Genomic DNA, 25,864 nt, shown 5'->3' with positions numbered 1-25,864 from the left:
TGATGGTGTACTTCTGGCCAACATACACTACATGACCAAAAGTATGTGGACACCCCTTCTAATTAGTGGATTTGGCTGTTTCAGCCACACTCATTGCTGACAGGTATATATAATCAAGCACACAGCCATGCAATCTCCATAGACACACATTGGCAGTAGAATGGGCCATACTGAAGAGCTCTGTGACTTTCAACGTGGCACCGTCATCGGATGCCACCTTTCCAACAAGTCAGTTCGTCAAATTTCTGCCCTGCCAGAGTTGCCCCTGTCAACTGTAAGTGCTGTTATTGTGAAGTGGAAACGTCGAGGAGCAACAACAGCTCAGCCACAAAGTGGTATGCCACACAAGCTCACAGAACGGGACCGCCGAGTGCTGAAGCACGTTGTGCATAAAAATCGTCTTTCCTTGGTTGCAACACTCACTACCGAGTTCCAAACTGCCTCTGGAAGCAACGTCAGCCCAACAACTGTTCGTTTAGGAGCTTCATGAAATGGGTTTCCATGGCCGAGCAGCCGCACACAAGCCTAAGATCACCATGTGCAATGCCAGGCGTCGGCTGGAATGGTGTAAAGCTCGCCGCCATTGGACTCTGGAGCAGTGGAAACGCGTTCTCTGGAGTGATGAATCACGCTTTACCACCTGACAGTCCGATGGACTAATTTGGATTTGGCGGATGCCAGGAGACCGCTACCTACCCAAATGCATAGTTCCAACTGTAAAGTTTGGTGGAGGAGGAATAATGGTCTGGGGCTGTTTTTCATGGTTGGGCTGGGCCCCTTAGTTCCAGTGAAGGGAAATCTTAACGCGACAGCATACAATGACATTCTAGACGATTGTGTGCTTCCAGGTTTGTGGCAACAGTTTGGGGAAGGCCCTTTCCTGTTTCAGCATGACAGTGCACTGTGCACAAATGGAGGTCCATTCAGCAATGGTTTGTTGAGATCGGTGTGGAAGAACTTGACTGGCCTGCACAGAGCCCCTGACCTCAACCCCATCAAACACCTTTGGGATGAATTGGAACGCCGACTGCGAGCCAGGCCTAATCGCCCAACATCAGTGCCCGACCTCACTGATGCTCTTGTGGCTGAATGGAAGCAAATCCCCACAGCAATGTTTCAACATCTAGTGGAAAGTCGCCTCTAAATCAAATCCCCCTCTAAATCTAAAGCAAATCACCTTTAAATCTTGTGTCTCAAACCCATCCCTCTCTGTACCCACCGTACCCTGTCGTACCCAGCTGCTCCCGGACCCTGTGTCCTTTCCTCCTGACAAGGTCGAAATGTTTCTGTCAACCCTCGACTCTGATTCTGCAACTGGACCTGATGGCATCAGCCCACGGGTCCTAAAATCCTGTTCTTCCGCTCTTTCACTCCCTCTCTCTGTTCTCTTCACCCTTTCTTTTGCTCAAGGTCATCTGCCATCTGCTTGGAAATCAGCAAACATCACCGCTTTACCCAAAAAAGGTGCAAAAACAGATCCTAGCAACTACAGACCAATCAGCCTTCTCCCAATTATTATCAGCAAAGTCATGGAATCCATCATTGCTTTGGATATGAAATCTTTCCTCTTCTCCAATGGCTTGATCTCTGATCATCAATTTGGTTTCAGACCAGGTTACTCTACTCTGGACATGCTGCTTCTGCTGTCTCCACAATGGATGGAGGTCCTCAATGCCAAACAGGAAATTAGAGCTGTCTCCCTCGACATATCACGTGCCTTCGATACGGTCTGGCACCCCGCTCTGCTCACCAAACTCTCCTCCGTTGGTATCCATGGAAATCTTCACGCATGGCTGGCGGACTTCCTCTCTAGTCGTAGTCAACGTGTGGCCTTGAATGGGTTTCTCTCATCTCCTCTTCCTGTTCAGGCTGGAGTTCCCCAAGGCAGTGTTCTGGGCCCTGTGCTTTTTCTGGTCTTCATCAATGATCTCTCCGACTCTCTGGAAAATCCTCTCTATCTCTTTGCTGATGACTCCACTCTCTGCCGCTCCATTCCTCATCCCTCAGATCGACAGTCTGCAGCCTCCTCACTCTCTGCATACCTGGACAAAATCACAGGCTGGGCAAACAAGTGGAACATGTCTTTCAATCCTGACAAATCTCACACTCTTACGATGTCTCTCCGAAAAGACTGACTGGACAACCCTCCCATCCACTTTCTGAATAATCCTCTCCAAGAAGTTCTGTCACTCAAGCTTTTGGGTCTCACTATAGTCTGGAGGCATATCCCCAAAAGTGGCCTAGAAAAGGTGGTAGGGGTACACTCATGTTACAAGCTGGCAACAATGTTTTTCTGAAAGCCCAGACCTCTAGGAACCCAAAAAGTCTTGTTGCCAGCTTGGGAAATGGTTTGGACCAGATTTGTGGCCATTTTTCAAAATGGCCGCCTACATTTTTGGTGTTTTCTAATATTTGAGCTCTAGAACTTATATCTGGCTGTCTTAAAGGTCTCTATGGTTATGACCTTATAACATATAGTCATACAACAATCCTCACCCAAATTGGGGTGCATGGCATATCTATAAGTGGTTTTATTGAAGCAAAAAGGCAAAAATATGCCTGAAAAACGCCTTCATTTTGATTTTTCCAAATCACTAAATTGCATACTGTGAAGTTGTTCTTTGGTCAATTTCTTTCAAAATAGTTTTAAAATTTGCCCAGATCCCTCCTCTTCATTAGCAAATCTTCAGGAATATACCCAAGTTCTCAGAAAATATGTTTTATGCATGATCAGCTACCCCTACCCCCTAAATCACAAAACGTGCCAATTTTCAATATTTCCAGATTCCAACCAATATCATTGTTGTATGACTTTTTCTCATCATGATAGGTCCAAATTAACTTACTCTATGTGATTAGGTGTTAATAAAAATTGAATTTCACACTTTAGTGAAAATCCAAGATGGCTGCCAAATGGCCATATAATATTTGGTGGCGCGAGACCATAAGACTGCAATTTCATTCAGAGGCACTTCTAAAATGTTCCATTTATACTAAATATATGAGGCACTACTATTCTATAGGTCACATGTATGTGAAAGAGTCTTGATGAGTTGAAGATGTATTATTTTAGAGGGGGACTTTATGTAAAATTTATGTTTTATAACATTTGAATTTCAGGAAAGTAGTGTGGATTTGGAAGTGCCTTGTTTGCGGAGTATATTAGTTCCAACATAGCTGACAAACAAGGCACTTACATAAATGAAGACATAGAAGATTGTAAAATATAAGCTATATTATTTAATGTAAAACAAAAATAAACATACATAACTTGTATACATAATGCAAACATTATTATGTTACACTGATCCAAACAATACAAACGTCAATGCAATGCTTGCACCTTTAAACTAAACAAATATTTGGCACTGAATTAACAAAGTCGTACCCAACAAGCTAATCTGGCTATTCATACATAAGTGACAGAATGTGGGATACAGTCATATCATAGACTAGTAATACATTGGTGGAACAGAGCTGAAGCAAGACTAGTTACATTACGTCAAATACAGCCAGCATAGTAACAATATGACATTATGGAATATACTCAAGTTTCCATGCATGTCGTCTAATCACTATCAGAGTCATTGAGGGGGTTCCTGCATAAGTCTGCACATTTGCATGCCAATGTGCACCGCAATCCATTTTTCCTACAGTTGCACCTGCCAGTTAGACATGGACGGGCCTTTGAGGTACATGCACACGTCGCAATTTTGACACATTCTGCTGTGAGCCCTTCCTTGGTCATGAGACGGGGCATCAGCTGGTTGTCCTCAAGGTACCAGCCGGATGTTGTTGGATTGGGGATTCCTGGATTTGGCCCACTGCAACATCTTGGCTTTACAGTACAGTTGCTCATCAAAGGTAAGTACTGTATACGTTTGCCCTAGTGCAGCAGTCATCCTTTGGCAGTTTTGAATCACTGTCCAGATGGTGTCAAACTCATGTGCAGGCTCATTGATTATCGGCATAGGCCCTACTGTAGTCTTTGCTGGATTCACATCAGACACACGCTGGTTAAATGCTGTCCAGCCTGGAACATGCTGGTCCTCGGTGTGAGACTGACGTGCAAGGAGCCATGACACATCTATGGCCATAGCCTCAGAGATAACCTGGGCATCCGATTCCATATACCAATCAGCTTTCACAGCTACTGGAAATGTTGCTTCGGGTTTCTGGGTGCCCATGCCTGAAGGTTGAATCTCATTGAAATGCTCTGGCACAGTTACAGATCTGCTACTGCTTGACTTGACATCAGGTGCAATGGTCTTTTCGCCAGGTATGCTTCTTCGAAAGGCAGCAGACTGTGAGGCATGAAAGGAGCCTTGACCGTCAAGGGTCTCCTCTATGATGTCAATGTTATCATTAGCATATCTGATGTATCCTTGGTAGGTAGCTTGTGCAAAATTCAGGGGTATTATTGTGTTGTTTTGCTCAACATATCTGGCCAAGACAGAGTTTGCAAGGGCAGTGTCAGCTCTTCTTACAGTTTCATAACTAACACCATGTCCTGCAGCATGCATTAGTTGCACCAAGTCCTTGGACCTTGTTGCTTGGTGAACAGTGAGAGCTAGCCCTAGTTGCTTTGGTGTCTGCTTTCTGCCACCAGATGCCAAACATACTATGTCCTGTGCTATGCTCAAAATCCTTTTGCTTTCTCCATCATCATCACCTTCGGAGGTCCCTTCAGAATCTTCAAATATGCTGTCACAATCACACAGCAGGCGTAGGAAAATGTAAAGGCTTTCAGGAACCACCTTCTGTGCACTTTCAGTATTGATGTCTCCAATATCTGAGTGTCCTGGCATTGTCTTGATGTCATTTCTCATTTTGACTGCCACTCTGTAAAGCCAACTCAAGAGTTCCTTGTCCTTTGTTTCGGCTGAGAAAGATGGAATGTGCTGGGAGGTTTCATCAGAATCTTGTATCTCACTTTGTTCTAGCTCATCTGCCATCTCTGCTAAGTTCTGAACAACAATACCTGTTTGAATTAGTGGGAAGACTAGAAGTGAATCCTGTTGATTCATGGACTGTACAAAATCTGCCCTATCTCCTAATACCCTTTTGACTTTGTTCTTGAATGCTTTGTAACTCTGTCGGTCACATTGCTCCACACAGACACTGAAGTCTCTTCTCATCATGTAACAGTATTGGTGCCAGATGGTTTTCATGGTATAGATGTCTCCTCCAGACAGCCCAGCATCCACCTCCTCGATCATTTTGTTGAAACAAACATCTGGTGGATATTCTGGGCCTTCTTCTACCACAGTTGACTCAGACTTCCTCCTGAAGGTTACATAACAAGGAAGGTGGTACTTCCCTTCAGCAGCTATTAGGTCACTTATTCCTGCCAACCGGCATCTCATAATCTTGTTCTTTTGAGCATCATTTAGTATTCTGTCTGAGGTCTCTAAAGTGGCTACATTCCTCAATTGCTTTCCTGCCTTATCCTCCTGACAGAAAATACATTTGTCCCAGGACACTGAAGCAACTGATGCTCTAGAAGAGGGGCGAATGCATGTAGATGGTTGGTCACACGAGTCCTTTGCTTCCTTTTCATGCCGATTTTTCAGTCTCTCAATATGGTTGGCATGTGTAAACTTTGAATAACAGCCCCTGTGCCATACTATGTGTTCTTTTTCATCATCAAGGTCAATACTCTGTATTCTGTCAAGTGTTGAGATGTACTCATGGTCATGGTATTTCTGTCTCGTAATCACACAGTCTTTAAAGCGTTCGAGACCAACATCTGTGGGCTTGGTTGTCTTTTCATTTTTTCTGTTGCCTTGGCAAATGAAGCATGTGCTCCAGTCGATGTCCAGTGCAACTGATTCTCTCTTCCGTCTCCCGCCTATCACAGCTACAGGTTCCATCTTCATTCATATCTGGAAAGAGACAAAGACTATGTCTACCACAACACTGAAAGCTATTTACAGCACATGCAACAAGCAATATGTTATAGTACATTGTTAACACAACAATTATGTTAAAATGATGATTCGGGCAGGACCTGAGGAAGGATACAAAGGAAAGCATCATTATTGCAATATATTATGTCTCAAAAATGTGTTGGTATCAAATGGTAGACTGCATTACCTTAACTTAACGTCATAATGTGAAATATTATATTTTATTGGCCATTTGGCAGCCATCTTGGATTTTCACTAAAGTGTGAAATTCAATTTTTATTAACACCTAATCACATAGAGTAAGTTAATTTGGACCTATCATGATGAGAAAAAGTCGTACAACAATGATATTGGTTGGAATCTGGAAATATTGAAAATTGGCACGTTTTGTGATTTAGGGGGTAGGGGTAGCTGATCATGCATAAAACATATTTTCTGAGAACTTGGGTATATTCCTGAAGATTTGCTAATGAAGAGGAGGGATCTGGGCAAATTTTAAAACTATTTTGAAAGAAATTGACCAAAGAACAACTTCACAGTATGCAATTTAGTGATTTGGAAAAATCAAAATGAAGGCGTTTTTCAGGCATATTTTTGCCTTTTTGCTTCAATAAAACCACTTATAGATATGCCATGCACCCCAATTTGGGTGAGGATTGTTGTATGACTATATGTTATAAGGTCATAACCCTAGAGACCTTTAAGACAGCCAGATATAAGTTCTAGAGCTCAAATCTATCTATAATGCCAGTAATCTCTGTGTGTCTGTCTGTGTGTCTGTGTGTTTGTCTGTGACCGCTGTTTCTCGACAACCACGGGTCCGATATACTTGAAACTTGCCAGGTATATTGCTGGGGACCCGAGGATGTGCCTTTTCAAGGTTTGTAATTAATCGGACAAGTACCTACCGAGCTATGTCCAAAAAACGCTTCAACCAATCAGAGAGCAGCGAGCTATCACGTGTGCCGAACCGTTAATGCAATGCAAGCGTTAATGCGTTAATGCAAGGCTTTTCTTTTTTTCCCTCTTCTCTTTCTACTTTTCCTTGCGATTAAATTGCAAACAGCCAAAATACGTTGGCGCTAATTGAATAATTGGCCATTAACACTAAAATAATCGTAACTGCGATATGCCAACTTCCGGACAGTGCAGCCTTCCATGTTGTTGTTGTTTGCAGCAGCTGTTTGCAGCAAGGCAAGGCTTTTCTTTTTTTCCCTCTTCTCTTTCTACTTTTCCTTGCGATTAAATTGCAAAAAGCCAAAATACGTTGGCGATAATTGAATAAATGGGCATTAATAGATAGATAGATAGATATGCGATATGCGAACTTCCGGACAGTGTGCGCGTTACGAGCTGACCGCCATTACGGTACGTAATTCGATTTCTTATGCGCATTATTTCTCCCAATTCAGTCAGAGCGAAGGGCGGAAGCGAAGAGCGTTGTTATTTTTTGTTTACGGGCGTACGGGCGGGGTAGAGCGTACGGGTAGCGTTTTTTTTTTTTTTTGGCAAGGAACGGGCACCCACGTACGGGCAATGCCCTAGTATTAGAAAACACCAAAAATGTAGGCGGCCATTTTGAAAAATGGCCACAAATCTGGTCCAAACCATTTCCCAAGCTGGCAACAAGACTTTTTGGGTTCCTAGAGGTCTGGGCTTTCAGAAAAACATTGTTGCCAGCTTGTAACATGAGTGTACCCCTACTGTCACATTTCCTGGAAGTGCCTCCAGACTACTATCTGCCATGATCTTTCCTGGGAAAACCACATTTCAAATCTGGCCTCCAAAGCCAGTCGCCGACTGGGCATCCTCCGTCGTGCGAAGTCCTTCCTTGGCACACCTGAGCTCCTCACCACACACAAGGCTTTCATCCGCAACTCAATGGAATACTGCTCTCCCCTATGGGCTGGTGCTCCTGCCTCACACCTAGCTCGTCTTCACGCTGTTGAACCCAAAACGTTCAGAATCATTGGAATCTCCCGTGATGAAGCTACCTCCGAGGGCCTTTCACTTACTCACTGCAGGCAGGTTGGTAGTCTTTCTGTCTTCTACCGACTCCTCTCCAGCCTTGCTCCTCCAGCTCTCTCTGTGCTCTGTCCCCCAAATATTCCTACAGGTCACACAAGATCTGCCTGCAACCCTCTTATGGTTAAACTGCCAAAATCAAGACTCTCTGCTCAACTTCACTCCTTCATTCCTCTTTTCTCCCGCCTCTGGAACAAACTCCCTCATTCTCTTCAATCCCACTCCTCCCTCTAGGTGTTTAAAACAGCTGTTCACCACCATCTCTTATCTTCCCCCATCCAAAACCTTGATCTTTTCTACCCCCACTAATTTCACCCCAAATCCACTTTTTTTAAATACCAACTTATTTCCTGGAAGTCCTTGGTGTCCTTGTGTTTATACTTCTCCCACCCCCCCCCCCCCTTCCCACGCCTCGTCCCCCCAAGCCCTCTCCCTCCCACACATCTCCCTGCTCTTAAATGTTGTGTTTATGTGCTTCCCCTTCTCTCCCCATCTTGCCTACTGCGCCCCTTTTTATATACTTTGTTTGTTTGTCTGTTTGATTTGTTTGTGTGATAAATGTTAGCTCTTTCACGAGCCTCGATTATGTATACAAAAACAAAAAGAAAAAAAAGAAGCCTTCCCAGAAGAGTGGAGGCTGTTATAGCAGCAAATATAACCCTCCCACACTTCTCCCTGCTCTCAAATGTTGTGGTTGTGTGCTTCCCCTTCTCTCCCCATCTTGGCTTCCGCTCCCTCTTTTGTATATTTTGTTTGTCTGGTTGATTTGTTTGTGAAATAAATGTTAGCTCTTTCACGAGCCTCGATTCAGTATACAAAAAAAAAAAAGAAAAAAAAAAAAGATGGGACCAACTCCATAATAATGCCCATGATTTTGGAATGAGGTGTTCGATGTTCTAGTGTCCACATACTTTTGGTCATGTAGTGTGCTCAGAAATTGCCATGAAGCGATTGATGATGGTAGTCATGGTGTCATTGCTATCTGCTAGTGCCTGCAGGATTGGCAGCATCTCGGCGGTCGTAACGGGTGGATCCTCAGTGCTGACAGCTTCATTGAATGCTCCCCAGCTTGGAAGGGACATCTCTATCATAGATGCGTTACACCACCCAGGCCATGTCTTTGGCACGTGCCCGGTTCCTCTCCCCTTCAGGAGACAAGTGGTCTATGTCAGTGTTGTAGGGAGGGGGAGATGGCCTTTTGCCAGATGGGAGTGTAGCTTTGTCCAGCGTTTGGAACTCCTGTAGGTCATCAGTTTTGATAGTTTTCAATCTCTTGTGGCTGCCACCCTTTTTACATGACTCTGCTGTGGAGGGGGGCCTCTCTGCCATCAGTTAAGTGCTGTGGAAGGTGTTCTTCCCATCTAAGGTTGACTCTAAGATATCTATGTTGTCGCAAGAGCAGTGAATCATTCTCTTTTTGACGATGGTGTCAGGGATGTAGACACATTCTTTCGCAACATACCTCTGCAGGATGTTCTGAGCGATGGTTGTGTCTATCCTTCTTACAGCGCCGATACCAATTGTGTGATTTGCCGCGTGGAACAGGTCTAGGAGTGCTTCTGAGCGGGTAGCTTGGTGAAGTGTAATACCCAAGCCCACATGCTTTGGTGTTAACTTTCGTCGGTTGGAGGCTGCATACACTATGTCCTGGGCAATGCTACACACACTCTGCTTCATTTTCTGGTCCACTTCAACTCCCCCATCCACAGCATCCATTCCTCCAAAGAGCAATCGTAGAAACAGGTACAGACGCTCAGGTATGACACGATCAACATGTTCCTGATCAAGACCTTGCCATGTCTCGGAGTGTCCAGGAGTTTCAAGAAGATCTTGTGGAACTTTCAGAGCTACGTGTACTATCTCTTGGTATATGCTGCTCGTGGCACTCATGCGGACATTGTAATCTTCATCTTCACTCGACCCTGATGCATCGGTAACAGGACCTTGTTCACACGACTTCGCCAATGCTTTGGAGATGATGATATCTGAGCTCTCTCCAGGGTAAATCAGCAACGGTCCCCTTGATAATGGGTGCACATACCTGGCCTTTGATCCATGGAGCCTTTGAACATCTTCAGAGAAGGTTGTTCTCCTGGAGTATTTCATGGTGATGTCGGTGTCATTACACATACTCTCGTATGTGTCCCAGGCGTCTCCTATATCGTTGACGTGACCACGACATAGGCCTACTATTAAGTGTTTGCACAGCTTGATCATGCACTCGTTTTCAGGCCATTGCTGCTCCTCTGACACCGTTTGTTTTGTTTTCTAGTACGTCTCAAATGTCACCAAGCATGCCAGCTGATTGCAGCCTTCAACTGCAATCAGATCCCGTTGACAGCCGTATACTCATGACTGAGTTGTGTTTGGAACACTGGATCAAGGCATATGATTTCTCCATTGTCTCCACCCTGTGAAGTTTCTTTGTGGTCTTCTTTTGGCAAAACATGCAGAGGGTCCAGTCAATAGGTGGTGTTGTACCTCTATGCCTTGCAGGACAAACCTGAGAGGCTGCACTTTCTGTGGTTGCTGATGCACTCCTGTTCTGCTGCTGACTTTGCAGCCTTTTGAGTTTACCTTCAGAGGTAAATAAAGAGTAGCATGATTTATGCCACTTGAGTTCCAATGCAATTAATTCATTCTTGGAATGATTTTCCAGTCTTTCTAAAACATCAAGATCGTAGGTATCTCCAAGGTTCTTTCTCTCATCGCCCACAGTGGTAGTTCTTGCTTTTCCTTCTGCTGATGCTGTGCGCAGGTCACCAGCGCTGCATTGGCAGAAGGAGCAACAATCCTCACTGACATCCTGGCCTGGCCTCTTGCGCTTGATGGCAGCTACACAGTCCAGATCCATTGCTGAAGAGCTCTCTGCAAAGGAATAGTGGGAAGAGCAAGGTGATTAGGATAGGTAGGGTTGAGTCGATTGAAATGCAAAAAATTGAAATGCAAAATGAAATGCAAGTGTCGAATGAAATGCAAAAAAAACTTTTTCCCATAATTTGACCTTTGTGACGTTGTATGTGTCCTTCAGAACAAAAATTGAGAGTGGCATCCACCCACATCTTGTTTGGCATCCTCAGTACTACTTATATTATTGTCCCCCGTCGCACAGCGGAGCGAAAGGGGGACTATGGCTTTCCCCTCCGTCCGTGTGTCCGTCCGTCCGTCCGTCCGTGCGTGCGTGCGGGCGTGCGTGCGTAAGCGAAGGACTGCATTCGAATTTGGTGTGTGGGTGCAACCCACGTCAAAATCCAAGATGGCCGCCGCCATGTATGTCTGATGCCATGTATGTCTGAACCTTGTATCCTGCATATCTTGAAAAATAAGCGAAGTACCAACTTCTAATCTGGTGTGTGGGTGTATCTAGGCATAAGGAAGAACGCTATTGAAAATTGGGTCGCCACGTCAAAATCCAAAATGGCCGCCGCCATGTACTGTATGTCTGAACCTTGTGAGATGAATATCTTGAAAAATAAGCGAAGTACCAACTTCTAATTTGGTGTGTGGGTGTATCTCGGCATAAGGACGAACGCTGTTGAAAATTGGGTCGCCACGTCAAAATCCAAGATGGCCGCCACCATATATATGTCTGAAACTTGAGCGAAATATCTCGAAAAATAAGCGAAGTACCAACGTCTAATCTGGTGTGTGGGTGTATCTAGGCACAAGGAAGAACGCTGTTTAAAATCAGGTCGCCACGTCAAAAGCCAAGATGGCCGCCGCCATGTATGTCTGAACCTTGTGAGATGAATATCTTGAAAAATAAGCGAAGTACCAACTTCTAATTTGGTGTGTGGGTGTATCTCGGCATAAGGAAGAAAGCTATTGAAAATTGGGTCGCCACGTCAATATCCAAGTTGGCCGCCACCATATATATGTCTGAACCTTGTGAGCGAAATATCTTGAAAAATAAGCGAAGTACCAACTTCTAATCTGGTGTGTGGGTGTATCTAGGCACAAGCAAGAATGCTGTTTAAAATTGGGTCGCCACGTCAAAATCCAAGATGGCCGCCGCCATGTATGTCTGATGCCATGTATGTCTGAACCTTGTAACCTGCATATCTTGAAAAATAAGCGAAGTACCAACTTCTAATCTGGTGTGTGGGTGTATCTCGGCATAAGGAAGAACGCTATTGAAAATTGGGTCGCCACGTCAAAATCCAAGATGGCCGCCGCCATGTATGTCTGAACCTTGTGAGATGAATATCTTGAAAAATAAGCGAAGTACCAACTTCTAATCTGGTGTGTGGGTGTATCTCGGCATAAGGAAGAACGCTATTGTAAATTGGGTCGCCACGTCGAAATCCAAGATGGCCGCCACCATATATATGTCTGAACCTTGTGAGCGAAATATCGTGAAAAATAAGCGAAATACCTTCTGGTGTGTGGGTGTATCTCGGCATAAGGAAGAACGCTATTGAAAATTGGGTCGCCACGTCAAAATCCAAGATGGCCGCCTCCATGTATGTCTGAACCTTGTGAGCGAAATATCATATCATAGCATGTTTTCTGCGTGTTCCACTTTGTCAACTTACATCACTTCCCCGACGAGGGACCTAGGCGTAACGCTTGTTTAAGGTGGTTGCCTGCTATTAACAAAAAACGCCGTTAAATATTTTTCTGGAGGACTTTTCCATTTTTGGTCGGCCGACTATAAGTGTTTGTCTTGTGTGTTTTTGTGGTATGTCTGTGTGCGTGCATGTGTGTATGTGTGTGTGCTCATGCTCCATTTTGAGCCTTAGACCATTTATATAAAAAAAAACTGCCTACACTGAGCAAGAAGCGAACCCAGAGACAGCTTCCTGATGTGAGACTCCAACACCACTCCTTATGAACCAAATCTGATAAGATTAATTATTGCTTTAGGTGTGAAGCATAGGGACTTGTGATGGCGAGCCATAAACTTCCCTCCAGTTTATTTTTAGGCTTTCTAGACGAAGTCGCCGGAGGCGTTATGTTTTCGGGTTGTCTGTCCATGCGTCCATGATAGGTTTTCGTTACCACAATAACTTAACAGCTGAATGCATCTAAGTCAATCTTGATACAAATATGTATATTGATGTAAAGGTACACTGCTAAGATGATGTTGTCAAGAGTTCAAATGGCAGACGTCCCGTCAGGTAAAAATTCTGTTACCACGCTAACTTGTGAACCAGTGATGGGATTTTGACCAAACTTGATACATAATGATGTAAAGATGAACTGATTTGATTATGGCATCAAGAGTTCAAAGGCCAGATGTCATGTCAGGTAAAAATGTGATACTTGAGAAGAGCTGAAGGGATTTTAATTAAACTTGGTAGAAGTATGTATAAACCTCCGTCAGTGCGTCCATCCATGATCGATTATTTGTCACTAAAAGGTCAAGGGTCAAATGTCACATTAAAATATCTGTTAAGGTGATACCATTGACTGGTATTTGAACTAAACCAAGTACATGCGCCATGATACGTATGTACAGATTAGATATTGAAGTTAAATGGTCTTGAGATTTAAAGTCAAAGTTGGAGTAAGCAAGGCTTAATGTGGGCGGAGGCATATCTGTCAACGTCACAATGTCGAATTATGTCTATTTATTTTCATTTATATTTGAGTCTATCAGGATGAGGCAGAAGTTAGTGTTGACACAAACACGCTTGCCTTTCAGCTCTCTGAGTGATTTTCAGCCTGACTATAAACAGTTAAATTGATGCTTCGCAGGCAGGGTGTTGAATCACAAATTGTGCCATCCCTCAATAGGTAATTGCATTGGATGTCCCGTCTACTAGCATTAGTTGGTGGATGTTGAAGTCGGTGGACGGTGCATCTTACAAAAACCTGTCAAGTTACCACCCCCATACTGAACAAATTGCAAATCCCAACACCTTAAGTTAATTGTCAGGCCTGACTTGTTTTACAGTTTGTAAAAGACTTGGCCCAAAAACTTTCCAGAGCTGACCCCACAAGAAGTTGGGAATATTTTGAGTCAGGAAAAAGAAGATGTTGCAGGAGTAGTAGCAGAAGTAATATTTTTTGTTGCATCTGTAGATTTTTGAAAATATATTGTAGCTTTGTATTCAGAGTTGTTTATTCACTTTTAGAGCATTTATTTATTTTTATCCTGTTTTTGCAATACGTACTGTAATATAAAGGGATCCCAGTTTCTCCCTCCGTAATGCTTCATTCAAAGGAATTTCTGCTGTCGTACAATAATACAAATGTTGTAGTGGACAGGTAATAATCCATTCACTTGGTTGAAAAGCTAATAAATCTATTTACTTGGACCAAAAGTTTGTTTAATCACAAACTTGCCTGTTTTAAAAGCCTGTGTTGCCAGGCTTGAGGAAGAAGAAGCGGGACCTTGAGACTTAATGTAGCAGTTCCAACGGTAACATTTATTATTCTCCCATGGGAGGGTCACACAAAAGGAAATATCGTAATACCTCTCGAAGCAAGAAAAAAAAAATGAAAGTACATGGCAGGAGCACACAAACAACAACCAGAGCCGCAAAAACAGCTTATGGGTTAGAGAATATCTTTTTGCGTTTTTTACTTCATTTTACATCCTCTTTGACACTCACAGATACACATGCAATATATTTGTCAAGTACAACGTGCTAACTCAGGGATTTGTGTTTGTTAATACTGCAAAGGCTATAATTCGCTCTCTTGGATTTTCTTCGCGAGACTGATTTTATTTGCTCAAGTAAACAGTGCGGTGCTGAAGTAGCCCACGTCAGCCGTCACTACTTCAGCATGCGTAAACATGCACATTCTCTATCTCTGCGGGACAATTAGTATGCCAATCAAAATATAGATATCTGGCTGCTCATACGCAGCGGAAGTGAAAATAAAATGGGGAGTGGGGCTCGGGGGGGGGGGGGGGGGGGGGCTCGGAGTGGTGGGAGCGGGAGCGGATTCTGTACCAATTTTTGCTAGCTTTCAGTGGTGAACGTGACCAAGAAACATGATTTTAACAAGTTTTGTACACTATCAATAACGCTGCTAGACAAATAATGACGAGCGCAATGGCACATGAACACGATCGCCCACCTTAAAAACGAGTCACTTTTTAAAATTTTAAACCCATCAGCGAACCGACGGGAGACACACCTAGTGTATTTCAAATGAAGCTTATTCTAACCTTTATCTATTTTGCACTGCTTTGTTCTTGGCACCCAGCTGGACGTATATTAGATGGAGGAAGAAGATTCAGCATATTTACAGTGAAAGTGTTCACATTGTCTCTGAAAGAGAGATGAGGGCAACATTTTCATGTATAGAGAGATTATGTTAATGAGTGATCTAGAGAGCAAATCATTCTGTTGCATCGAATCTGGGAATTAATTTTTTGATCTTTAAAGCAAATTGTTGTTTGGGAATTATTGTGGATGCTGTTGAGTTGACGATTATGCTATTGGGGAGGATTGTTTGACTTTTGGAAGCAATGAGATGGACTGTAGACTTGCATCATGACCTGGATTTTTATTTGGATCAGGATTTGATTTGTACTTCAAATTTCAAATGTTTTGTGTGCAGTTATTTGCCGATAAAAAACGGTTGTCTACTTTGGCTAAATATACGAAAGCAAGTCTAAATTCTGCCACTTTTTATTCCAGCAACACAGATGTATTTGATGTTGCCTGTCTATCTCCATCCAGCAACACAAGTTGGCACCCCATGCATTTTGTGCTCATTGCTCGATAATCTTTGGTTGCAGATTGACAGCTCTTTATTGCGTGACTAAGATGGAGGTGCATTGGAAAGTTGTACAGTGAGCAACAATGAGCAGTTATTCATTTTCTATCGGTAGAAGGTGGAGAGTGCAATTGAAGTTTAGAGACCAACTGGTGTCTAGTATCATTCCTGGACCGAACATATGTGTATGAGATGGTGTGCATGATGGACAGTGTCCAAGGAGACAACTGAAGGCCATGTCTGCACAGAACCTTCATCGTATTCACTTACTTATCAGTAGTGATCGACACATGACGTTGTATGACATTTCCAATGAAAATGGCATCAGCTATGGTACCATGTACATTGTACATGATTGGCCAGGACAAACTCAACTTTCCAGGTACATGACTGATATTGTCACAGTTGGCCATGAGGCCCATCAATAGGAAACTATTACAGTCTTGAATGCTTTCATAATGAAGGAGACAACTTCTTCTGTCATATTGAATGAAGGCAAGACATTGGTGTTCCAATAAAAACCGGAATCAATGAGACATTGCATGAAGTGGAAGCATAAAATGTTTCTTGGGGAAAAGGTTAGGTCCTCTCTTGGTCTGTTGGCAAAATCATGCTGACAGTGTTCTGGGACATGAGTGTTCCCCTTTCAATTACATTCTAAAAGAACAGACTGTCTAGTGCATGGGTTCCCAATCAGTGGGCCATGGCCCACTGGTGGGCCACAGCACGTTTTCCAGGTGGGCCACAGAGACTGCCCAATATTTGCCCAAATACAGACTTGGCATTTAATATGGAATATTTTTTTTTTCTTGACTTGGGTTTACTTTCTTAACTCAGTATATCAATCCGGTGAGTTTCTTTTACACTTTGGTGATTTATTTGTTCAAAGAACCATGTCACTGATTGTCGCAGCAAGAAGTCAACAACAGGATTATATCACAGGTGGCGTGGCAAAATGTACGGACAGGTGCATTTGATGATTGGCTTCACAGTCGGGTATACAAGGGTTGTTGCGTTCTGTATTAGTGGAAAACAACTGCTGCACGTCTCCAAAAGTTATTGCCGCTTCCTCTGGAGATGGTCCGTCAACTCGACAATGCTGTTTGTCATGGAGTGGTGGCTTTACGAAATTACGGCATGAAACAGCGTGCTATTGCTCGGCAGTATGGCATCACTCAAGGTCAGGTGTCAAAGATCCCGAAACGAAATGCTCAGAGGGGTGTCCCTACTCCAATACCGAGGCTAGGACGTCCCCACAGAACCACAAGGAGGGATGATCGCCAGCTGCGCCGGTTGGTCCGCAATGGCCGTACCAAGTCAGCTAATCGGCTTAGGGCTGAGTGGCAGCAACTGACAAATGTGCCTGTATCCAGAAGGCTAGTCAACCAACGACTGGTTCAAGCAGGCTATCGTGCCAGGCCTCCCCTGAGAAAGCCACGCCTGACGAGACAACACCGCTAGCGCCGATTGCAGTGGGCCAGAGAGCACCGTCAATGGCAGCCAGGACACTGGAATCACGTGATCTTCAGTGACGAGTCTAGATTTCTGGTCTATCGTCAAGATGGCCGCGTCCGAGTGCGCAGACAAGTGCATGAAGCCTACAACAAAGATTGTATAGTGCCAAGAGTCCAAGCTGGAGGTGGTGGGGTGACCGTTTGGGCTGCTTTTCATGCAGGGGGAAAAACTGACCTGGTTGTTCTGAATGGAAACCTGAACCAGTTCAAGTACAGGGCCATTCTGGAAGAAACATTGCTTCCATTTGCTCGTGCAGCCTTTCGAGGAAACTTTGTCTTCCAAGATGACAATGCACGGCCTCACCGTGCTCGCATGATCCAACACTTTCTTGCTGACCGTGGTGTAGAGCATATGGAGTGGCCTGCCATGTCCCCAGATATGAATCCGATAGAGAACTTGTGGGCAGAATTAACGCGTCAAATCGACCACTTGGACCAGCAGCTGACCTCTGTGCGTGAATTGCAGCAGGCTATTGTCACTGCATGGCAAGCGATTCCTGTCTAAACCTTGGCAAAGGTCGTGAACAGCATGCCTCGACGTGTAAGTGCTCTCCTGAATGCTCGTGGGGGTTACACGAAGTACTGAACTGTAATTTTACTGTCCGTAATCCCAGTCGTAATTTAACTTTTGTTTTTGTTAAAAAATTTTTTTGCCTAATGTGCAAAACAGAGATACTTCTGGAAAACGTACAGAAGTTTAACACAGTACTGTCCATGAATTGAGTTCGATATCAGTTTCCATCACTTTCAAGGATCAATTTATTTGTTTCAAAATGTCAAATGTGGTTTTTGTTTCTTTTAAAGGTCACATTAACAAAATCTAGAATAATTTCAACATAATTCCAATGAACTTTTGGTTCTAAGACATCTTGAAAAGTAAGTTCACCCCCACAAAAAAAAAAATTCCATATTAAATGCCAAGTCTGTAATATAATCTTTTCACGCACAAGGCCTAAAACAAGAGTTCAATTCTGTGTGTGTTGGTGGTGGCCAGTGGTAGCCACCCACTATTCCCTGCATTTTTTTTTTGTCTTGTTTATATATATATATATTTCCAGAAACCCTTCTGAAATGACAAAACGAGGAAATGATGAGCAATACATAAAGTTTGGATTCACATCCTTACATGATCATAGGGAATTAAAGGGACAATGTGTCCTGTGCCAGAAAGTTTTTGGAAATCAATCTTTGCGGCCATCGAAGTTGAAGCTCCATTTGGAGAAGATTCATCCACATCATCAACATAAGGATGTGGACTTCTTCAAGCGAATGGAAGAGAATGTGACGCGCCAGCGCTTGGATCAAAGTGGAACATTATTTCAGCAAAACAAATGTCTTACGGAGGCTTCTTATGCCGTCAGCCGCCTCATTGCACAACAGAAGAAACCTCACACAGTCAGACTCTGATCAGGCCATGTGCTCTGAAGATGGCTAGGATTCTGCTTGGAGAAGAAGCTGAAAAAAAGTTCAACAAAAGCTCTCTGTCAAATAATACGGTTCAAAGGAGGATTGCTGACTTGTCTAGCGACATAAAAGAACAGGTGATTGCTGAAATCAAAGACGCTGCATTTGGATTGTTCTCAATTCAGTTCGATGAATCCACAGATGTTTCATCCTGTTCCCAGTTTCTTGCCTTCGTTCGGTTTGTGAAGGGTGATTCCATCAAGGAAGAATTCTTATTCTGCCATTCTCTCGAAAGAAATACCAGAGCCGTGGATGTGATGGAAAAAGTAACAGAGTTATTTGACCATGAGGAACTGAACTGGCACAATCTCTGTGGAGTGTGCACCGATGGCACCCCAGCTATGCTAGGAGCAAAAAGTGGCTTCCAAGCGCTTGTTCGAAATCTTACTCCAGGCATCATTTCTGTTCATTGTCTGATTCATCGGCAAGCTCTTGCTTCAAAAACCCTTCCATCTCATCTTCAGGATGTGCTTTACTACACCAGGGTGCGTTGGCTATCAAAAGGAAATGTTGTGGCACGAGTGTTTGAACTCGTGCAGAGAAGAGATGCAGAGTTTCCTACAGATGCAAGAAAAGCACAAACTTGAAGCTTCCTTCCATTAAAAGCTGTGGGTCTTTCGCCTCGCATACCTTGTGGATATTTTTGATCAACTGGACAGACTGAATCTAAAGCTGCAAGGAAAGGGAACAACTATCATTCAGTTCATTGACACTCTCAGTGCATTTATACAGAAGCTTGAAAACTGGAAATGAAAGGTTGAGGAAGGGAACTTTATCATGTTCGAATCTCTTTCAGAAGTCATTGAGAATGAGCCATTGGATCCTGGCGTTGCAAAGGATGTTGTGACACACCTCAGCTGTCTCCGAGAAGAATTTCTGCAGTACCTTCCAGAAATTGGGAGAGAAGGACTGGTGCTCATGAGTAATCCTTTTCTTGTTAAAGTCAGTGATGTCCAGGCTGACCTGCAAGCTGAACTGATTGAATTTCAAAATGATTCTGGATGCAGAGATGTTTTTGAAGCTTCCTCTATCTCTGAGGCCAAAAATGATGGGAAGCTACCCCAACATTGCAAAGGAATGCCTTCGGAAACTCCTGCCCTTTGCAACAACTTATCTTTGTGAATCAGTTTTCTCAACGTCGGTGTAGCTGAAGACAAAGGCTCGGAACCGCCTTGAATGTGAGGCAGATCTTAGATGTGTGCTTTCTACAACAGAACCTAGGATTTGGAAACTGGTGCAGAAAATTCAGGAGAACATCTCTCATTAAAGTAGCTTTAGGTTAAACTGGTTTGCGTTTTTTTTCAATTGGCAGATACTGCAATGTTTTGTGTTACAGCCCACAAGCAAAGCACCCTGGAGATGAGTTTTCAAATATTTTTTATTTTCCTGGTTATTATTGCAATGTGTATTGCAATTATTGTAATAGAGTTTCATTTCTTAATTTAAAATAAATATTTGTTTTTTATGGAAAAGCCTTGAAGTCTGAAGTGTTCATTTGCCTTTTCAATTGATTTTCTTGATGTTCTGTTCTAAAAATTCGCAAGACTTATTTGTCACAAATAAATTTGCTTTACTTCACTCGCATTAATTCATTTCACAAAGAAATTGTTCAAATAAGAAATATTGTTCCATTAAATACTCTAAAAGTCTAAATTGAATTAAGTTGTGGTTGTTATTGACATTTCTTTAGTTTCAAAAAATTGCTATGATCCCCACTGGGCCATGACATGTCAGGTCAAAAGCCAGTTGGGCCACATAGCGAAAAAAGTTGGGAAACACTGGTCTAGTGCAATGTACTGTCAACAGCTCCACCAATTGCAAAACGAGAGTCGCACACATTGTACCTGTCTGCTGTTCCGGAATATGCTTCTGCAACAGGGTAATGTGAGATCTTACATCACCCACATGTCAAGAGGCACCATTGAAAAACTTAAGTAGGAGGTTGTTCCATAACCACCACACAGCCCAGACCTTGCCCCATCTGACTTCCGCTTGTTTGGGCTCTTAAGGAGGCTGAACTTGGCAAGCACATCCCACGGCACAAGGATGTCAGGAAGGCTGTCCGAGTGTGGTTATTTACTAACCCTAAAGAATTCTACACTGCAGGCATCTTGAGGTTGACATTGAGTTGTCAATCCTCAGGGATTACTTTGAAAACTGACCAGCAGTATAAATCCCAGTGAGCTCAATAAAGAGCTGTGGAGAGCAAAGTGCCATCATTTGTTGACTCGCTTATATCAAGAAAATTCATTTCCCATCAAGGTGAACTTTTTGCATCCAATATAAGCCATATATAGTATATTTTGGCTTAACTAGGGCATGCCCGTACTATATATATGCCCGTACTATATATCTATCTAAAATTATATCCCCCCCCCTCTATTTACATGAAATGGTTTGGTCCATTCGCAACGCCAAAGCGAACGGCGAACGGCTTGCGAGTACAGTGACAATCCCCCCCCCTCTATTTACATGAAATGGTTTCGTCCATTCGCAACGACCACAGAACCCCCCCCCTCTATTTACATGGAATGGTTTGGTCCATTCGCAACGCCGGCACACGCGATCGTTCGCTGCTCTCTGATTGGTTGAATCGTTTTTTGGACATAGCTCGGTAAGTAATTGTCCGATTAATATGAAACCTTGAAAAGGCACATCCTCGGGTCCCCAGCAATATACCTGGCAAGTTAAAAGTATATCGGACCCGTGGTTGTCGAGAAACAGCGGTCACAGACAGACAAACGTACAAACGTACAAACGTACAGAGATTACTGGAATTATAGATAGATGAAACTTGACTTTTAATAACAGTATTAGAAGGTTGATTTTTTAAATATATTTTGGAAATAGCTGCCTGCCAATTTATGGTTGTAGAGCTGTGGGAATGTGCATCATCACACTGCTCACTGTTGCTAACTCTGCTGTTGCTCTTTTTATTGCAGCACTCCATGAATTTCCTGCTCTTCCAGTTTGGCATATGCTCATTCCGTTATAATCCAAACACTTTGCAGTAAGTTTCATGTTTTTTTTGAGCATGCACATTTTGAACTGTCAATGTTATTTGCCATTTTCAAAATAGGTGTGTGTGTGTGTGTGTGTGTGTGTGTGTGTGTGTGTGTGTGTGTGTGTGTGTGTGTGTGTGTGTGTGTGTGTGTGTGTGTGTGTGTGTGTGTGTGTGTGTGTGTGTGTGTGTGTGTGTGTGTGTGTGTGTGTGTGTGTGTGTGTCCTTGGTCATTATGTCCATATGTGGGTCTCGAAGTATCCGTTTCAGTAAGGAATCATTTTCATGGACCAATTTGTGAAGTTTTCTTGTTCTCAAAGGTTTGTTCTGAGGGCTCTTTTGAGAATTGTCACCGAGCCTTTGACAGCTTCCAGCTGCCGGTTCATTTGTCGTAATATTCCCAGGGATGGCTTTTAAGATCTCTAAAGGTTTTTATTTTATTTTATTATTCCTGTTGCTCCAATAATCTCGCTGGTCCAATTTCAGCACTCTTCAGTTTCCAGGATCTTTTCATTACATTTTTGAGTTATTGGTGTTTTTGAGTTGGGTTATTGGTGTTATGCCTCTGCCGACGAATTCGCCAGAGGAATTATGTTTTCAGGTTGTCCATCCGGTTGTCCATCCATCCGTCCGTCCATCTCTCCATCTGTCTGTCCCTCTGTGTTAGGTTTTCGTGACCGTGATAACTTGAGAACGGCTGAATGGATCTTAGTCAAACTTGGTGGAAGTATGTATAATGAGGCAAAGATGAACTGATTCGATTTTGGGGTCACGAGGACAAAAGCCAAAGGTCAGAGGTCATGTTAAGTAAAAATCCCGTCACCGTGATAACTTGTGTACGTACCACTGATAGGATTTCGACCAAAGTTGGTACAAGTATGTATTATAATGGAAATATGAACTGATTTGATTTTGGGGGCAAGAAGGCAAAGATAAAAGTCTGTAATAGGTTTATAACTTCAGAGCAGCCAAAGGGATCCAATTCAAACTTGGTTCAGGTATGTATAATGATGTAAAGATCAACTGATAGATTTTGGGGTCAAATTATTGACCAAACTCTCTCTTCCTCATATGTGGTGATTTCAATTGTCATCATGCCAGCTGGCTGGGTGTGGGTACCTCTCACCAGCCATAGCTCCTCAGCAAAGGACTTCTGCGACTCATTGGGACTGACACAATCTGTCAATTTCCCGACCCGGGTCCCAGTCAACGGGGCATCTTCTCTTCTGGACTTGGTTATGACTAACTTCCCTGCAAATGTCTTCTGCTCTTCTTCTTCTCCAATCGGTTCATCTGATCATGTGCTTGTTAAAGTGGATATCTCTCTGGCCGTTCTCAGAGAGCCTCCTCAGCGTCGACAAGTCTGGCATTTCACTCAGGCCGACTGGCATGGTCTTCAAGCAGCCATCAATCATCTGGACTGGTCTCCCATCTCTACTGCCTCTGACATCAACTCAACCTGGGAATTCTTCCAAAGTAAATTGCTCTCTCTCATGCACAGATTTATCCCATCTCGTCTTCAGTTGTCATACCCTTCCTCCAGTCCATGGTACACGGAATCTTGTGGTGAGGCAGTTGCTCTGAAACAACTTGCCTTCGCCTCCTGGAAGGCAAATCTAATGGAAGGAAATCTCATTTCCTTTCACAAAGCCCGGAACAAGTGTTTTCCACTCTCAGGAGTGCCAGGAAACAATATCTCTCTACTCTCAAGACTGAACTCTCAAACCTGTCTCCCTCTTCCAAATCCTGGTGGCGTCTGGTCAAATCTGTTTCTGCTGTTTGTTCCCCCTCCATCCCCTCCCTTACCTCAAACAGCTACACAGCTGACTTCGCATGTGAAAGAGCTGAATGCCTCAACTCTGTGTTTGCCTCAAAATCTTGTGTCCCAAACCCGTCCCTCTCTGTACCCACCGTACACATTCGTACCCAGCTGCTCCTGGACTCTGTGTCCTTCCCCCCTGACAAGGTGGAGAAGTTTCTGTCAATCCTCGACTCTGATTCTGCAACTGGACCAGACGGCATCAGCCCACGGGTCTTAAAATCCTGCTCTACTGCTCTATCTCACCCTCTCTCTGTTATCTTCACCCACTTTTTTGCTCAAGGTCATCTACTATCAGCTTGGAAATCAGCCAACTTAATGGCTTTTCACAAAAAATGTGCAAAAACAGATCCTTGCAACGACAGACCAATCAGCCTTCTCCCAATTATCAGCAAAGTCATTGAATCCATCATTGCTTCGGATATCAAATCCTTCCTCTTCTCCAATGGCTTGATCTCTGATCATCAATTTGGTTTCAGACCAGGCCACTCTACTCTGGACATGCTGCGTCTGCTGTCTCAACAATGGATGGAGGTCCTCAATGCCAAACAGGAAATTAGAGCGGTCTCCCTTGACATATCACGTGCCTTCGATACGTTCTGGCACCCCGCTCTGCTCACCAAAGTCTCCTCCTATGGTATCCATGGAAATCTCCACGCATGGCTTGCGAACTTCCTCTCTGGTCGTAGTCAACGTGTGGCCCTGAATGGGTTTCTCTTATCTCCCATTCCTGTTCAGGCTGGAGTTCCCCAAGGCAGTGTTCTGGCCCTGTGCTTTTTCTGGTCTTCATCAATGATCTCTCCGACTCTCTAGAAAATCTTCTCTATCTCTTTGCTGATGACTCCTCTCTCTGCCACTCCAATTCCTCTGCTCTCAGATCGGCAATCTGCAGGCTCCTCACTCTCTGCAGACCTGGACAAAATCACAGACTGGTCAAACAAGTGGAACATGTCTTTCAATCCCGACAAATCTCTCACTCTTACTATGTCTCTCCGAAAAGACCGACTGGACAACCCTCCCATCTACTTTCTGAACAATCCTCTCCATGAAGTTCTGTCACTCAAGCTTTTGGGTCTCACTATCTGCCATGATCTTTCCTGGGAAAACCACATTTTAGTCAGGTTCACTATGTTAATAAATATAATTTCGTTCCAAATTTTGGGAGATTAGCAAACCTGTACATTTTTTACATTACCTGTACATTAGCAAACCTGTACAATTATATAACAAATATAATTTCGTTCAAAATTTTGGGAGATTAGCAAACCTGTACATTTTTGGAATCATCAGAGCATGGAGAATCCGAAAATCAATATTGGCATTTGCACAAACACCTGCATGGCCGCCATTTTGGATTTTCAAAATGGCCACCATAAAATACATATTTTGCGCTATCTCGGCTTCTAGTCAACCTAGAAACTTAGTTAAATATGCTAATCCTATGTTTTCTGGGTCAAGGAATCCAATAAAGGCCTCAAAATAGTGCTTAGGATTATAGAAAAGCAACAAACAAAGGTAATTGAAAACCATTGTCTTTATATTTGTGATATAACTGTATTACATGATACATGATATCGCAAGTCCTTTGCAGTTATAGGTATGGGTTTATAAAGCAAGAAAGCAGCCTTGTTGGTATCAGATTGAACTATAAGTCCTACACACAGGATCTACTAGGTCTATACCGTTCAGGAATATGCTGAATATGCGGAATATTTTTTGTTTCACTAACATCTGGAAAGTCCTAAAAGTGAAGCAAGTGTTAGGATTAGAAGTCTAATGATCCCACCAATGGTTTTCTTGACCCAGAAAATGTAGGATTAGCATATTTAAGTAAGATTCTAGGTTGACGAGAAGCCGAGAGAGCGCAAATTATGTATTTTACGGTGGCCCTTTTTGAAAATCCAAAATGTCGGCCATGCAGGCGTCTCGCAAATGCCAACATTGATTTTTGGATTCCTCATGCTCTGAATATTCCAAAAATGTATAGTGTTGCTAATCTCCAAAAATTTTGAACGAAAAAACAGTGAACCTGACTATTTCCAAGCTGGCCTCCAAAGCCAGTCGCCGACTGGGCATCCTCCGTCGTGCGAAGTCCTTCCTTGGCAGACCTGAGCTCCTCACCACATACAAGGCTTTCATCCACAGCTCAATGGAATACTGTTCTCCCCTCTGGGCTGGTGCTCCTGCCTCACACCTAGCTCGTCTTCACACTGTTGAAACCAAAGCTTTCAGAATCATTGGAATCTCCTGCGATGAAGCTAACTCCGAGGGCCTTTCACTCGCTCACCGCAGGCAGGTTGGTGGTCTTTCTGTCTTCTACCGACTCCTATCCGGCCTAGCTCCCCCAGCTCTATCTGTGCTCTTTCCCCCAAATATTCCTACAGGTCGCACAAGATCTGCCAGCAACCCTCTTTTGGTTAAACTGCCAAAATCTAGGCTCTCTGCTCACCTTCAC

The 25,864-nt window shown here is 43.4% G+C and overlaps 1 protein-coding gene across 1 annotated transcript in view; it reads left to right on the top strand.

Moving 5' to 3' along the window:
- LOC137423420 (poly(A)-specific ribonuclease PARN-like) overlaps window positions 1-25,864 on the top strand; it is a gene marked incomplete in the record, with an annotated part of 200,382 nt that overhangs the window by 40,338 nt on the left and 134,180 nt on the right. The window contains 1 exon segment of the mRNA XM_078774234.1: window positions 21,532-21,599. Coding sequence (XP_078630360.1) covers window positions 21,532-21,599 — 68 coding nt within the window.

This window comes from Myxine glutinosa, chromosome 3 (assembly GCF_964187855.1).
Source record: "Myxine glutinosa chromosome 3, kmMyxGlut1.1, whole genome shotgun sequence".
In the NCBI taxonomy this organism is placed as follows: Eukaryota; Metazoa; Chordata; class Myxini; order Myxiniformes; family Myxinidae; genus Myxine; species Myxine glutinosa.
Note: the sequence above shows the minus strand (reverse complement) of the source record. Positions and strands in the feature narration are given on the sequence as shown.